The 14,933-nt window shown below is 45.8% G+C and overlaps 1 protein-coding gene and 1 pseudogene across 1 annotated transcript in view; both read right to left on the bottom strand.

Moving 5' to 3' along the window:
* cryz (crystallin, zeta (quinone reductase)) overlaps window positions 1-14,933 on the bottom strand; it is a 57,974-nt gene that overhangs the window by 5,281 nt on the left and 37,760 nt on the right. The window contains exons 4-7 of the mRNA XM_072510297.1: window positions 11,440-11,603; window positions 8,614-8,665; window positions 6,977-7,126; window positions 1,456-1,557 (exon numbers count right to left, since the gene is read on the bottom strand). Of these exons, the coding sequence (XP_072366398.1) occupies window positions 1,456-1,557; window positions 6,977-7,126; window positions 8,614-8,665; window positions 11,440-11,603 (468 nt within the window). The remainder of the gene's footprint in view (window positions 1-1,455; window positions 1,558-6,976; window positions 7,127-8,613; window positions 8,666-11,439; window positions 11,604-14,933) is intronic.
* LOC140427567 (U2 spliceosomal RNA) lies at window positions 14,000-14,200 on the bottom strand (annotated as a pseudogene).

Genomic DNA, 14,933 nt, shown 5'->3' on the forward strand with positions numbered 1-14,933 from the left:
TGTCAACCGACTGGAAGGGAACATTCCTGGCGATTGTCGCGCGATGTCCGTTCACCCGTTGTCGTTGTCGATTGGTGATTCAAAGCTAGTGATTCGAAACAAACCTGTTGGACTTTAACCTGGTGCTGTAAGATTTCTTACTGTACTTTAGGAAGGATGAACCTTCAAGAGAAGTGAGTGCAGAAGAAATTTTTAAGAATGGTTCCAGGGATGAGGACTTCAGTTATATAGATAGATTGGAGAAGTTGTTATCCAGAGAGAAGCTTGAGAGGGACTGTTACCACTGGCAGAGGGATTGTGAACTAAATAGTATAATAATAATCTTTATTATTGTCAGAAGTAGGCTTACATTAACACTGCAATGAACTAACTGTGAAAAGCCCCTCGTCGCCACATTCCGGCACCTGTTCAGGTACACAGAGGGAGAATTCAGAATGTCCAATTCACCTAACAGCACGTCTCTCGGGACTTGTGGGAGGAAACCGGAGCACCCGGAGGAAACCCACGCAGGCACGGGGAGAACGTGCAGACTCCGCACAGACAGTGACCCAGCGGGGAATCGAACCTGAGACCCTGGAGCAACAATGCTAACCACGGTACTACCCTGCTGCTCAGCACTGTTCACCACCTCTCGCTGCTCACCACTGTTCACCACCTCTCGCTGTTCACCACGTCTCGCTGCTCAGCACTGTTCACCACCTCTCGCTGCTCAGCACTGTTCACCACCTCTCGCTGCTCAGCACTGTTCACCACCTCTCTCTGTTCCCTGCCACTGTTCACCACCTCTCTCTGTTCCCTGCCACTGTGCCGTTTATTCTACGAGCTTAAAAGTCTTCAATGGGGCCCTTTTTCAAATGTTTTTTTGAAATCCATACATACCACATTACTCTTATCAAGCCAATTAAGAATTTTTCCCTTCGCTTTCCTTTCCACTGCACTTGTTTTCTTAACTTTTTCTGGTTTTCGGAACCTGAAACATTAACTCTGTTTCTCGCTCCACAGATATTGCCAGATCTGTGGAGTGTTTCCAGCATATTCTGGGAAGAACTATTTCCTTTGGCCAATTGAGTCTAGAACAAGGGGGCATAACCCTAAAATTAGACCCAGGTGGTTGAGGGATGATGTCAGGAAGTATTACGTACAGAAACGGTTAGTGGAAATCTGGAATTCACACCCACATAAAGCTATTCAGATGAGCCTCAAATGGAGCTATTAAAACTGACGTCAGTGGATTTTTGTTCGGTAATGATATTCAGGGTTGCGGAACCACGGCGCGTTGAGATCAGCTACGACCTAATTGAGTGGCAGATTGGATGAAAAGAGTTGGGTACATGTAGCAGGAATGAGGGGCTGAATGACCCACTCCTGTTGCAATATTCAACAAAATGGACCAATATTAAATGACAGGACCAGTATAACCACCCACTGTGCATTGTTCAGTGACCTTGTACTTACAATCACTCGACCACCATTTGAAAGTAGTTGCAGATCATTGCTCAGATTCACATTGGACAACATTTCTATGACCACATTTACTCCTTGACCACCTGCATAATCCTTTGCAGAAAAAGGTGTAGGTTAAGAATTAGATACACATTAATGATCATCTCAATCAAGATGCAATAAACTAACAAACTGAGTTAGAGCACTGTGTTGGTTTATATTTGCCACAACGCTCTCCATTCTCACTCACAACTGAATTGCTTCGATAAACTACTTGGTCAACTTAGCAGAACCAAAGTTGTATTTATAAAGTCCAACGATCAACAGAAAGAACAAGTGTCTTTCACAACTTCAGAAAGTCTGAAAGCACTTCACAGCCCAACATGGTATTTGTGAAGTGTGGGCTCTGTTGTAATGCAGGAAATCCGAGTCTTTTTTTTTGCACAGCAAGATCCCACAATCGGAATTAGTTAGTTGCAGGATAAATATCCACCAGGAAACTAGGGATAACTTCCCTACTCTTCTTCGAAATAGTGCCATGAGCTCTTTAACACGTCGCTCAGGGAGCAGACAGATGTATTACGGCTGAAAGACAGCACATTTGTGAGTGAATCACTCCCTCAATACTCCACTGGAGTGTCAACCGAGATTTTGTGCTCAAGTCTGTGAACCCATGAAACATTATGACCCAAGTTAATCATCAACTTAATGGATTCACAGCAGTAACAAAAGGTAAACAAAGCAATAAAGAAGTTCAGACTGTTTGGCATAGGCTGCGAATAGAAGATCGTTGACTGTGGAGGTTTTTATGGGCATAGTCCATCTTTTCAGTTATTGCACAAAAACAATCCACCCACTTCGTCGATTGGCTGATCTAAGGGCATTGCTCGGGAGGCTAGGAATTATCCAAAAAGAGACAGCAGAGGAAAAGGGCGTTTGAGCCCAACAGGCAGCTGGAGAGAGGATGGAGCTTGTTCTTTTTTGAGGGGACCTGATTGTGACAGTATTGAAGAGCACAGGAGACGGAACACGATGAGGGAAAGACAGTGACAATGTCAGCAAGCATTCGAAAGTCAACAGCACAAATCTTAGAATTGTTATGGCGCAGAAGCCATTCAGCCCATCATGTAGGTGCTGGCCAAAGAGAGAAAAAAAAACTAATCGCTCATTTTAATCCCACTTTCCAGCACCTCTTCCATAGCCCAGGTTTCAGCACTCTCGATGCAGATCCAGGGACCTTTAAATGAATTGAGTGTTTCAGCCTCAACCCACCAACTCAGGCCGTGAATTCCAGACGCCCTCCACCCTCTGGGTGAAAAGGATTTTCCTCATGTCCCCTCGAATCCTTCTACCAATCACCTTTAATCTCTGCTCCCCTGATAACTGACCCCTCAGCTAGGGGGAACCGATACTTCTTGTTTACTCTATCTAGGCCCCTCAATTCTGTCCACTTCAATTAGCTTTAGTTTGAATAAAGTAAAGATTTAAGAATTGGATAAAATAAAAATTAAAGAAGCTTGGATAAAATAAATTTTATGAAACAGAATTGATAAGAGTGCAGGTGTCAGGAGGGGTTTTGATTTGCGAATTAGCTAAGCAGGGGAAACAGATATTTACTTAAGTGAAGTGGGGAACAAAAGAGCATAGAATTTTAGGTGTTTAAACTGCAGAAGAGATGCGTTTAAGTGGAGGCATAAGCATACAGTTCACACTTACAGGCTATAACCCTGGCATCTAAGGCAAATCATGTAGATAGGAGATTAAATGGGATGATGCAATTTAGTGACCCCATTGCACCCAACGCGGATCCGGGAGCAACAGGTGAATCACGCGCGAAGCCCAAATTGTGCTCCGCACTGGGCGCCCAACCCTACGTGAGTCACCTGACTCTCTCTGCCCAACACGATCTGGATCTTGCCCTCACTGGGCGAGATCCAGATCTGAATATTTAAATTAGCCTTATGGCCTGGGAGACCTCGCCAGGGCGCCGTTTAGTACTGGTATGGATCAAGTGTAGCGGCACCTCAGGGCAGAGTGGCACCCTGGCACTCCCCTGACACCTTGACACTGCCAGCCTGGCACTGCCACGGTGCCCAGGTTGGCATTTCCAGGGAACCGGAAAGGAGAGGGGGGGCCTTGCCAGGTAATGGGGGGGGGGTGGGGTGGGGGGGTGTTCCCAGAGACCTCCAAATGTGGGGGGGAGGGGCATAAGCGCAGGGTAGGGCCAGAAAGGGGTGGAGGGGGAAGAGACACGTTCGGGGCAGCCTTCCAAAATGGCACTCCGATTCCAAGGAGCCTGCTCGCTCCATTCAACGGACTTTAACTTGAGTCCGTCGAATCACGCCTGAAATCTGGTATATCAGTATTTGGGTAGCTCTGTACTTACAGGACAGGAGGAGAAAGAGAAACCGCTGATAAGTAGTTATAACCATAGCCACACCCAGCAGGAAAGAAAATCTCTCCCAAAAAATAGAATTCTATCCTAGATGCGGCCAATCAAAAACTTCGGAGAAAAGCTATGCTGAATCTAAGAAAGGCTTAAAGATAACTTGTGGGTGGTAACTATTTGCTGGGTTTGGCTCACAGAGTTACACTTTATGGTATGATGATTTGGGACAAGGACATTTCTCAGAGTTCACATATGTGGAAAAGGGGTTACTGTCAGAATAGTGTGTGTGTATACAGCCATTATTACAGTGAGTGTACCTTTGTTTTATAGTGTGGCCTTTCTTGGAGTGTGTCTTTACATGTTAATAAATATTCTTTTATTTGAATAGATACAAGAAGATTGGACCTTTTCCTGACTGGTTTGCATATCTTTCCTCGCATTATACCAAATTTTTTAAAATGCGCACTTACGAATTGCGTTCCAGTTACCCTTTTGGGTTTTGAAATACCCTCGTGTGTAGCATCAGCGGGGTCCTTAACACTCCTCGGTTCTAAGAAAACTAACCCTCATCTATCCAATCACTCCTCATAGTTGCAATTCCCAAGCCCAGGCAACATTCTTGTAAATGATTATGACTCAGGAGGGGTGGGGAGGGGGGTCCTGCTGGATGGTGTTGAGTGGGTAGGTGCTGAGTGTTCTGTGGTCAGGGGGGAGAGGGTTCCATGTGGGCCTCAGGGTTGTTGACGGAGTGCGAGGGGGGGGATTGTTGTTGGGGAAGTGTTGTGGGGTCGGTTCCGGGGTGGGTGGGGGAAGATTGTTGGGGAGGCTGTTCGGTTGGGGATGGGAGGTTTCTATTTTTAATTTCCTGTATGAATGCCCTCTCTGCCAGCGTGATGTCATGGGACCTGCCCCTTCAATTTCTTTAGCCAAATGTCGAACAATACGGCGGGGACAGCTGCCTCTCAGGATAGTGGTTTCCTTGCTGCTGTTACCGCTCGCTGTGCCACTCTGCTTATTTTTGAGAAGATGCTGCCCTTAGTGCCATTCTCCTGTTTGTTCCTCATACCCCTGCACATTATTTTTATTTAAATTACCTTCCTTACGCCACGCTGGTGCACGGTCAATTCCAGACCCACTCATCCCGGAGTCACAACTCAACTGAATTAACCAATAATTCTGATAAAAATACCCAAAATCTTTGGCCCTTGACTATCCAACAATTTAAGTCATCAGGTTTATCAGTTGAAGCACAATTACTGTTTATTTATAACTGGAATAAAGATGAAATATGCTGTGAATACAGTTGGTTAAATGTCCTTTAACAACTGACCTACTCCACCCTCTAACCACACACACAAAACAGACAAACACAGAGGGTAAGGAAAAGGGTGAGAAATAATAAGGATTCAGGACAAACGATAAGAGATCTTGCTACAGATGCTGAGTTCTTCAGTGCAGTTATGAGTGTGGTTTAAAGTCTCCGGCCTACAGCCCATGATGATCTTCCTTGGAGTTAGCAATATTTTACTCATAGCTTTTCTAGGAGAGATTCAGACCGGCCTGTTCTGGAGAGAGACTTGTCAGATTCTGGTCTCTGCTTACATCATCCATTTCTGGAGACAGGGAGACTTATCAGATTCTGGATTCTGCTTGCGTAGCCACTTCTACAGAGAGAGGGTTATTAGATCCTCACAGTGGCCTTTTGGTGAGAATTAACTGGACATTCCTGGAGTGAGTTGATTAGATTCCTCCATCCAGCCTATAGAATCGAAAGTGAAACGAGAAAACCACCCTTGTGACTCTGAGAAACATGTTGGTGGGACCAGAACCAATCATCACTGGCCAATGGCAGGGTGCAGACATTTTAGGGTGCTCTTTCAAGGGCCGGTGTAGAGTCGATGGGCCGAATGGCCTCCTTCTGCACTGTACATTCTATGATTTGAGCCAACTCATTGGCCACCAGTCAAGTTCATCAAAGCGAGTCATCACTGATGTCAGTCTAAAACAGCACTGCCTTCTGGAATCCGTGTACAGGGTACTTCTTTGCCTTAAAGATACAGGCTGCATTAAAGTCACAGGTCCATGACTCATCCATGGATCAAAATGGTAATAGCAAAATAAAAGAAAGGGAATAAAACAGGAAACAAATAGGAGGAAGCCTTACACCACCAAATGCCCTCTGGAATAACTCTATTGAACCTGCCTCTCAGGCAATGCAGTCCAGACCCAGACAACTTGATGCATGAAAGAAAGGTTTTTAATCCAATTGGCATTCCAACTGGAACAACCTGTCCTGCTACGGTTTCTAACCCCTGCCAAACATCCCGACTTTAACTTCCTTCCTACCTTATCTGACGAAAATCCAAACAGATTGAGCTATTAATATCTCTGTACACCTCAATGCCCCTTAAAAGCTGCCTATCCAAATCATTCTTTAAGGTTCCCATTGACACCGAGTGAAACGTCTCTCTATCAGCTGTGGCTCAGGGGCTAACACTCTTGCTTCCGAGTCAGGATTCAAGTCCCAGTTCAGGAAATGAAATGCTCCAGGTGCAGTCCTGAGGGAGTGTTGTAGTTAGGATTGCTGCAGTGTCAGAGATGTTGTATTTTGGATGACAGATTAAACCAAAGCCACATTTTCCCTCTTAAGTGGTGTATAAGATTCCACGGTATTATTTCCAAGAATAGCAGAGGAGTTCTACCTGTTGTCCTGGGGCCAATATTTATCCCACAACCAGCATCATTGAAACAGATTACCTACTCAATTTATCAGATTGCTGCTTGTGGAAACTAGTTGTGCATAAATTGACTGCAGCGCTTTTCTTTTAGAACAGTGACTTCACTGACTAGCAAGCATTTTCAGATGTCTTGACATCATGAACTGGAGTATATCAATGCAAGTTCTTGATTCTTGCACAGTTGTTGATTACTCTCAAATCTTTGGCCAAGATCAGAGAGGTGAACAACACCATCCTTCTGATCTGGAGTGCCAGGAGACAGAAACAAGACTGACAGGACAGCCAGCAACACTCAGTCTTTATTCCCGCTTGCTGACTCTTCGCGCTTTGAAACCGCAAAGCCTTAGGAAATGTAAATATAAATCAATGCATGACCAATGGTGATTTTGAAGTGCTGGATCTGTACCTTGATCTTATCAATGTAGCCAGTCTCCTTGTGGTTGAAAGTCTTGTGAGCTCCATTCTTTTGAACCAGACTGAGTCCTTCCTGAGTCCCGGCTGTACCCAGCACCTTCAGGCCGTAGGCCCTGGCAATCTGACAGGCTGCTATCCCAACCTGAAAGTCAGCGGAGTAATTATGCAGTACCTTTCATGGAGGCAGCTTCTCAATTTCATGAGCGGGTCCACTCCAGCCAAACACAATACCTCTGCTCTCCAATTGCTGCCAGCGAGCAAGCTCAGAAATCCAATTGCAATTACTATTTCCCTCCAGACTGCACTTCTGATTTCAAATCAAGATTTTTTTTCCCGTACACAGATTGGAGACAGGAAAAGCAGCACTGTTAATAATCCGATGACATTTTACTAATAATTTAAACAAAGTAGCTTATCACTTTTATCAGAAAAAAATAAGGTAACAAAGGTGGAACTTTGTAGAAGCATGACACCAATATTACACAGGGTTTCCAAACACAAACACGTGCAATGGAATATTTTCGGACTGATTGGTAGCCCTATCAAAAGGCTAGCATGTGCAGGATGGGTTGAATGGCCTCCTCTTGCACCTTATGATTCTAACATTTATTTTGGGGCGGGATTCTCCGGCCGCGTCCGCCCGGCGTAACCCCGCCCGAGGTCCACTGTACGCGGCTCACCCATGGCGTTCTGGCAGTGGGCGGGGTGGGACTATCCAGCCCATAATACCAGGGATGGGGAACTATAATTTCAACAAGATACAGGAGATAGCGGAAATGCCACTTTCTTAAAAAGTCATGCATGTGTTGTGGGCATCACTAGCAAATCCGCCATTTACTTGCTATCCTGAATTACCCTTGAAAAGATGGCGGTAGTGGTCTTGAATATTGCAAGAGTAGCTATTTGGTACAACTGAGTGTCTGGCTCGGCCATTTCAGAGGGCAATTAAGTTTCTTAACAACTGGGAGATATTTGATTAGGTTGAAGAGAGAACAAGTGTTTCTTCTGGTTTGGGAGTCAGAAATGAAAGGTCGACAACTGAAAATTGCAACTAAAAATTACGGAGAGAGGATCGGCAGATATTCATTTTACACGGAATTTGGTTCGAGCATGGGCTGCTTTGCCAAGACAGAGACTACTGCGTCTTTCAAGGGAAAAGATTTTGAGCAGAGGAAGATGGAGGGCTGTGCGCGAAAAGCATTGCAGAGGGATAGATCGCAAAGGGCTAGCACAGATACAATGGGGCAAATGGCCTCCTCTGAGCAGTAATGTTCTGCGATTCTAAACTGCCTGCCACTTGAGTGTAAGAATTGTAGGGACTGGGGCATTTTTAAGCTCTCCTCGACCAAGTGTATACATAGAAAGAGAGAAGATTTGAATACAGCCTCTGAAGTACAGTGGGTGGCACGTTCTCTCAGAAGTACCAAAGGTTTAAAGGAGCAATAGGGGGAAGGAGGAAGAAGAGATTAAAGGGATGGAGTTTGGAATTCAGGGAGTCAGATAGTAGGGGAATGGGATTTGGTGAGAGAATTCCAGAGAGCTGGAATTTAGTAAAGAAAAGATCATCTGGTAGTGATTTGTTATAAAAGTTACAGCAAAGTTCCTAGGCATTTAATCAATGCTGCTTACCCCTCCACTTGCTCCATGAACAAGAACAGTTTCTCCAGCCTTCACATGGGCTCTGAAAGAGAAAGGAGCCTCAATGAGGGCGTGTCTGTCCGTTTGGTCCACCTCCACACTTAGAACCGATGCTGCTGATTGGTCACTGATCAGGTGCCAGCAATTGCACTATGCCTGCGGTGAGTTCTGTCGAAACTATGGCAATTGGGTGGCAAACCCACTGGCACCCAGCAAGTGTGGAAATTCGCAGCAATTAGGCCGATCTTCCTTGGAGTATAGAAAACGGAAGGGTGACATAATTGAGGTATTTCGGAAAATTAAAGGATATGATAGTGTAAATAGTTTCTCTCTTTTTCCTCTGGTGGGCAAATCCAGAAGGGAGTAGAGCTTTACAATGAGAGCTCAGCTCTTCTGGGGTAATGTCAGGAAGCATTTCTTCACTTAAAAGATAGTGGAAATCTCGAAATCTCCCCCAAAACATTTGAGGCTCCAGGGGGTCAATTAAAAATGTCAAAACAAACTGGATAGATTTTTTTGGGGGGAGGGGGGTAATGCTACTAAGGATTACAGAACCAAGGCAGATAAATGGAGTTCAGCCATGATCTAATTGAATGGCAGACAGGCTCAAGGGGCTGAATGGCCTTCTCCAGTTCCCATGTTCTTAACGCTGCAAAGGATTTCTTGCCTTGACAGGTGACTTGTCAAGTTCTTTGTTAGTTCATTTCACTTTGCTGGAACACACAGTGTGCACCATCATCTCCTGGCCTGATTTCCATCACCGGAAGGAGTTGGAGAGGAATATTCACAGGTATTTTTTCTCTTCTTGGCCCTGGGCGCTCTGACTTCTGTTACCTCAGGAGATTACATGGCTGTAAGGGGTAGGAAGAGTCAAGCCATGATATACCAGCCATAAGTTGCGGACACGTTTGATGGTAGCAGCAAGTCATATGGTGCTTTGAGAAATGTTGATTGGACGACTGTGACTGACGGTCCATCTTAAGTCAGGCTTTGTAACCTGGTAACATTCCATTTTTTCTAACTTTGTTTTTGTTGAATACCAGACAAAGTAGAGGTTATTTTTAAAAAATATTGCTGCACTTCATGTTGTTTATTTGACGTAAATGAACCTGAGACCAACTATCGTTTGCGTGTTAATGCGTACCAACAAGAAAAGGCAATGCAACTCCTGTGACATCTCTCATGTTAAAATATATTAGTTGAGAAAATTATAGGGCATTTCGAGAGCGGACCTGGAACACTGTGAAGTTATGGTCTCTTTACCTAAGGAAGGACATACAAATCCTAGGGAGAATTCAACAAAGGTTGGTTCACAAGAGTAATTCCTGGGATAAAGGGATAGTCATCTGAAGAGAGATTGAGTTAATATATGCCTTTGCATTTAGAAACCAGAAGGCGATCTCATGGAAACAAATAGAATTCTTTAGGGGCTTTTTAAAATTTCATTCACAGAATGTAGACATTATTGGCTGGGCCATTTATTGCCCATTCCTCATCGCTCTCCATTTCAGAGGGCATTTAAGAGTCAAACACAGTGCTGTGGGAACGGAGTCACATGTAGACCAGATGGGTAAGGATGGCAGAATTTCTTCTCTAAAGGACATTAGTGAATCAGATGGGTTTTTTTTTTTACAACAATCGACAATGGTTTCATGGGCATTAGATATTCAAATTTCACCATCTGCCTTGGTGGGATTAAACCCAGGTCCCCAGATCATTGATTTCAGTCTCTGGATTACTAGTTCAGTAACAAATGCGTACCTTAACAGGGTAAATACTGAGAAAACGATTGCGTTGGTTGGGGAATCTTGAACATGGGATTACCTCTCAGAATATGGGGTTGTCCACTTAGGACCGAAATGAGGGAAAATGTCAACTTACGGGGTTGCGATCTTTGGCATTTTTTAACTCCGAGCTGTGGATGTTCACTCATTGAGTATATTCAGATCAGGGGCGAGATTCTCCGACCCCCCGCCGGGTCGGAGAATCGCCGGGGGCTGGCGTGAATCCCGCCCCCGCCGGTTGCCGAATTCTCCAGCACCGGATGTTCAGCGGGGGCGGGAATCGCGCCGTGCCGGTTGGCGGGCCACCCCCGCGATTCTCCGGCCCGGATGGGCCGAAGTACCGCCGCTAAAATGCCTGTCCCGCCAGCATAGATTAAACCACCTACCTTACTGGCAGCACAAGGCAGCGCGGGCGGGCTCCGGGGTCCTGGCGCGGGGCGAGCTGGCCCTGGGGGGTGCCCCCACGGTGGCCTGGCTCGTGATCGGGGCCCACCGATCCGCGGGCGGGCCAGTGCCGTGGGGGCACTCTTTCCGTTCCGCCTCCGCCATGGTGGAGACCGTGGCGGAGGCGGAAGAGACTCCCTCCACTGCGCATGCGCGGGAATTCCGTCAGCGGCCGCTAACGCACCCGCGCATGCACCGCCCGGAGATGTCATTTCCGCGCCAGCTGGCGGGGCACCAAACGCCTTTTCCGCCAGCTGGCGGGGCGGAAATTCGTCCGACGCGGGCCTAGCCCCTTAAGGTTGGGGCTCGGCCCCCAAAGATGCGGAGCATTCCGCACCTTTGGGGCGGCGCGATGCCCGACTGATTTGCGCCGTTTTGGGCGCCAGTCGGCGGACATCGCGCCGATACCGGAGAATTTTGCCCCAGAAGTTGACACATTTTTAGCTACTGGGGGGAATTAAACGAGATAAGGGGATATTTGGGAAGAACTAGAAGATCAACCATAATCTCGTTGAATGACGGAATGGGCTTGAAGAGGGCCTACTTCTTTTCCTATTCTTACATTGTTCTAGATTCATAGTTATCTTACTTGTGCATGAGCGCTCGATACGCAGTGAAGTAAGGAATTCCAATAGCCGATCCCTCCTTGCAGCTAAGATTATCTGGCAACGGATAGACGTTATCATCTGAAGCGACTGTATACTCTGCATATCCACCAGTGATGGTTCCACAAGTAAAAACACGATCCCCTTTCTCTCTCGGAGGAAGAAGGACAGATTTATTGTCAAGAGTTTCATTTTAAATCTGTTAAAAAGCTGATAATGGAATGCACCAAAAACATTATACCATTTAAAAAAATGTCAAGCCTGTACACACTACCCGCCAGCCATTTTCCTCTATACATTCCTCTGTTAAAATGGAAAATCCCTCTGTAAACCTGTTACACTGTAATCACACTCTCCCTCCGGTGGCGATGCTGAAAAACCCTGCTTTGTGACTCCCAATATCTGATCCTTTGCAGAAAACCCAATGCTCCAACTCTGCTTCCGACCTTATCGCGGGTTTTGTGACATAACTATAGATAATATGAATTTAGAGGTAATATTTAAAGAAAAGGACAGAAAATGGTTCAATTATACATTGTTCTTTTACCCTGATTAAAAAGTGGCTCTATTCAATCCTGACTCCCCCCATGCAGCTGTACTCTATAATTCACTGTAATAAATTTCATTACAACAGAACATGCAAAATACACGATTCTGAAGGAACATGTTATAAAAAAGCATCCGGCAATCTGAACTTGTATGGAAGACATTGGATAACTAATTTTGTATTGCATCAGACGTGCCATTGAGAAACCAACATGAAGATTGATTAGTAATCCAGTAGCTCTGGACGAATGTCTCTGAAGCTGAGTTCAAATCCCATTAGGGCAATGGAGGAATTTAAATTCAATTAATGAATAAATATGGAATAAAATGCTAATCTCAGTAATGATCTTGAAACTATCCGATTGTCATTAAATCTATCTGGTTTACCAACGCCCTTTGAGAGGGAAATCAAACGTCTTTACCTGGTTTGGTTTGCATGCGACTCCAGACCCACACAAATGTGGTTGGTTCTTAAGTCCCTTGACAGCCTTTGAAATGTAAATCTTCCATTCAATTTCACACAGCAATACATTGCATTAGCCAATGACTGACAGTTCTATTGCTTCAGAGATACCTGTTTATGGATTGTTGACCTATCTTTTCCTTCACGCTTAAATGCATCTCCATTACCCTGCTTTGATGCTGATGTTGATAAACACTCCTGCTATCACTGACAGCTCCTCACCTCATCGAAAGCAGCTAAGTGCTTTGACTTCCTTCTTTTCACTGCAGAGTGGATTAGTCCGAGGCAGCAGATGTTAGGAAAGGGCTAAGTGAAAATGCTGTGATTATTTACCCTATTGTCTGGATTGCTCTTCAACTTTCAGGCAGGGGGCTGTTGGGTTCTGGTGGAGGGGTCAGGTCACCCTCATGGGTGCGTGCTGTGAGGGGAGGTTGGCCCGTTATTACCCTGGTGATGGGAGGGAGGATGCCCCTACTTATCAGTGAAGACGCCAGCCGCCAGACCTTGGTAACAGGCCACCCGTCCAATACCAGGATTCCGATAGAATCCCTATCGGAAGCTCTCCTCCATGCATCATTTTGCATGGAAAAGGAAAGGTAATCACACCTCGGCACCGCTCCCAACGTCAGAGGAGACCAGGAGCGAGCCTCCGCTGGTGGGAACACTTAGGGTGCGATTCTCTTTCCGCGTTGCGTTAATGTGAATCCTGGGAGAAGCTTCCAGCCAGCCTCCCGACAGGCAGGGCGCGAGACATCGGGGTCGGAACTCCGCTGCAAATGGGCGTGCCAAAATGGTAGGTAACCTACTTACGACCTATTCACGTGGGATCCACCGGCCTCCCTTGATTTTCAGACTCCCCAGGGAATTCCAATGAAAATCGGGAAAATGCCTTAATTCCAGTCCCCCACCCCTTCAAAATCTCCATGTTCCTACAATTCTGGTCTGTTGACCATCCTAGATTTTGATTGCTCCATTACTGACAGCTGCAAAGGCCCACTCTCTAGAATTCCCTTTCCTCCTGAAAGAAAATCTACCTTTTGATATAACTTTTCATTCTGCTTGCTGTGAAGTTTTATCTGATTTTGTTCCCTGTGAAGCATCTTGGAATTAATTTTAATTCTTTCATTGGAAATCACTGATAAGGCCAGCATTTGTTGCCCATTGCTAATTGATCTTGAACTGTGTGGCTCGCTGGACCATTTCAGAGGGCATTTAAAAATCAACCACATTGTTATAGGTCTGGAGTCACATGTAGGCCTAACTGGGTAAAGGTGACAGATTTCCTTCCCGAAGCGACATCAGTGAACCAGATGGATTTTTACAACAATCAATGATAGATTTCCCTCATCAAAAAGAAAATGCTGGAAAATCTCAGCAGGTCTGGCAGCATCTGAAGGGAGAGAAAAGAGCGAACGTTTCGAGTTCAGATGACCCTTTGTCTCTCTCTCAAAGCTGTCCCTGCCCCCAGTTCCATTTCATCCTTCGCATCATTCGACGCCTCAACAAGAAACTTTTCCTGTTTCTTGCAGATGTTTTTTTTTTTCCCTTTTCTGAGTTACCAAGCCAGGGCTCAGAGTGTGGGTCAGGGGCGAACCCCTAATCCAGCTCCTCGCCTGCTCCAAAAAACTAATTCAAATTGAATCCAATTCATGGTCCCCACAAGAGAGACATACCAGATCTGAACCAAAGGCTCAATCTACAGACACTTGATCTTAGCCAAAAGGCCGAGAAGCGATGTTTCTTGCAGATGTTAAGGAACACAATCTTCAACAACTCACCAAGACAACTGCCCATCCCAGGCCCTCCACCAGTCCCAATCCCTCGTACCCCATTTCTCCCAGCCCCTGCCCTTGCCCAGTGTTCACCATACCCTCCGACCTTGCCCTCTCTGAGGATGAGCGTGCTGTTCGCAGCAAAGGACTCAGCTTTGTACCCTTACGTCCCCACCTCAATGAATTCCGGGCTTGACATGATGTTGAACTCTTCTTTCGTTGCCTTCGTCTCCGTGCCCACTTCTTTGGGCAAGAGTCCTCCCCCCGTTCCACTGCACCTTTCATGTGCCTCCAACATTCTGCCTCCAAGTGGACACCCCCGCGGGGACAATTACCTGCCCCTGATCTTTTCATTGAGAACTGTCAACGGTACATTGGCCGTCTTAATTTTTCTGCCCCCCTCACTCATTCCAACCTCTCTCCTTCCGAACTTTCTGCTCTTCACTCCGTAGAGCTTTGACAAACGGTCATCTGGACTCGAAACGTTAGCTCTTTTCTCTCCCTACAGATCCTGCCAGACTTGCTGAGATTTTCCAGCATTTTCTCTTTTGGTTTCAAATTCCAGCATCTGCAGTAATTTGCTTTTATGATAGATTTCCCTACGTCATGTCAACAATTTCCAGCATCCTGGCCCTAACTGCCTCCTCTTCCGCATGGGCGTCCAATCCCTCTACATCTCCATCCTCAACTGGGATGA

This window comes from Scyliorhinus torazame, chromosome 7 (genome assembly GCF_047496885.1).
Source record: "Scyliorhinus torazame isolate Kashiwa2021f chromosome 7, sScyTor2.1, whole genome shotgun sequence".
Lineage (NCBI taxonomy): Eukaryota > Metazoa > Chordata > Chondrichthyes > Carcharhiniformes > Scyliorhinidae > Scyliorhinus > Scyliorhinus torazame.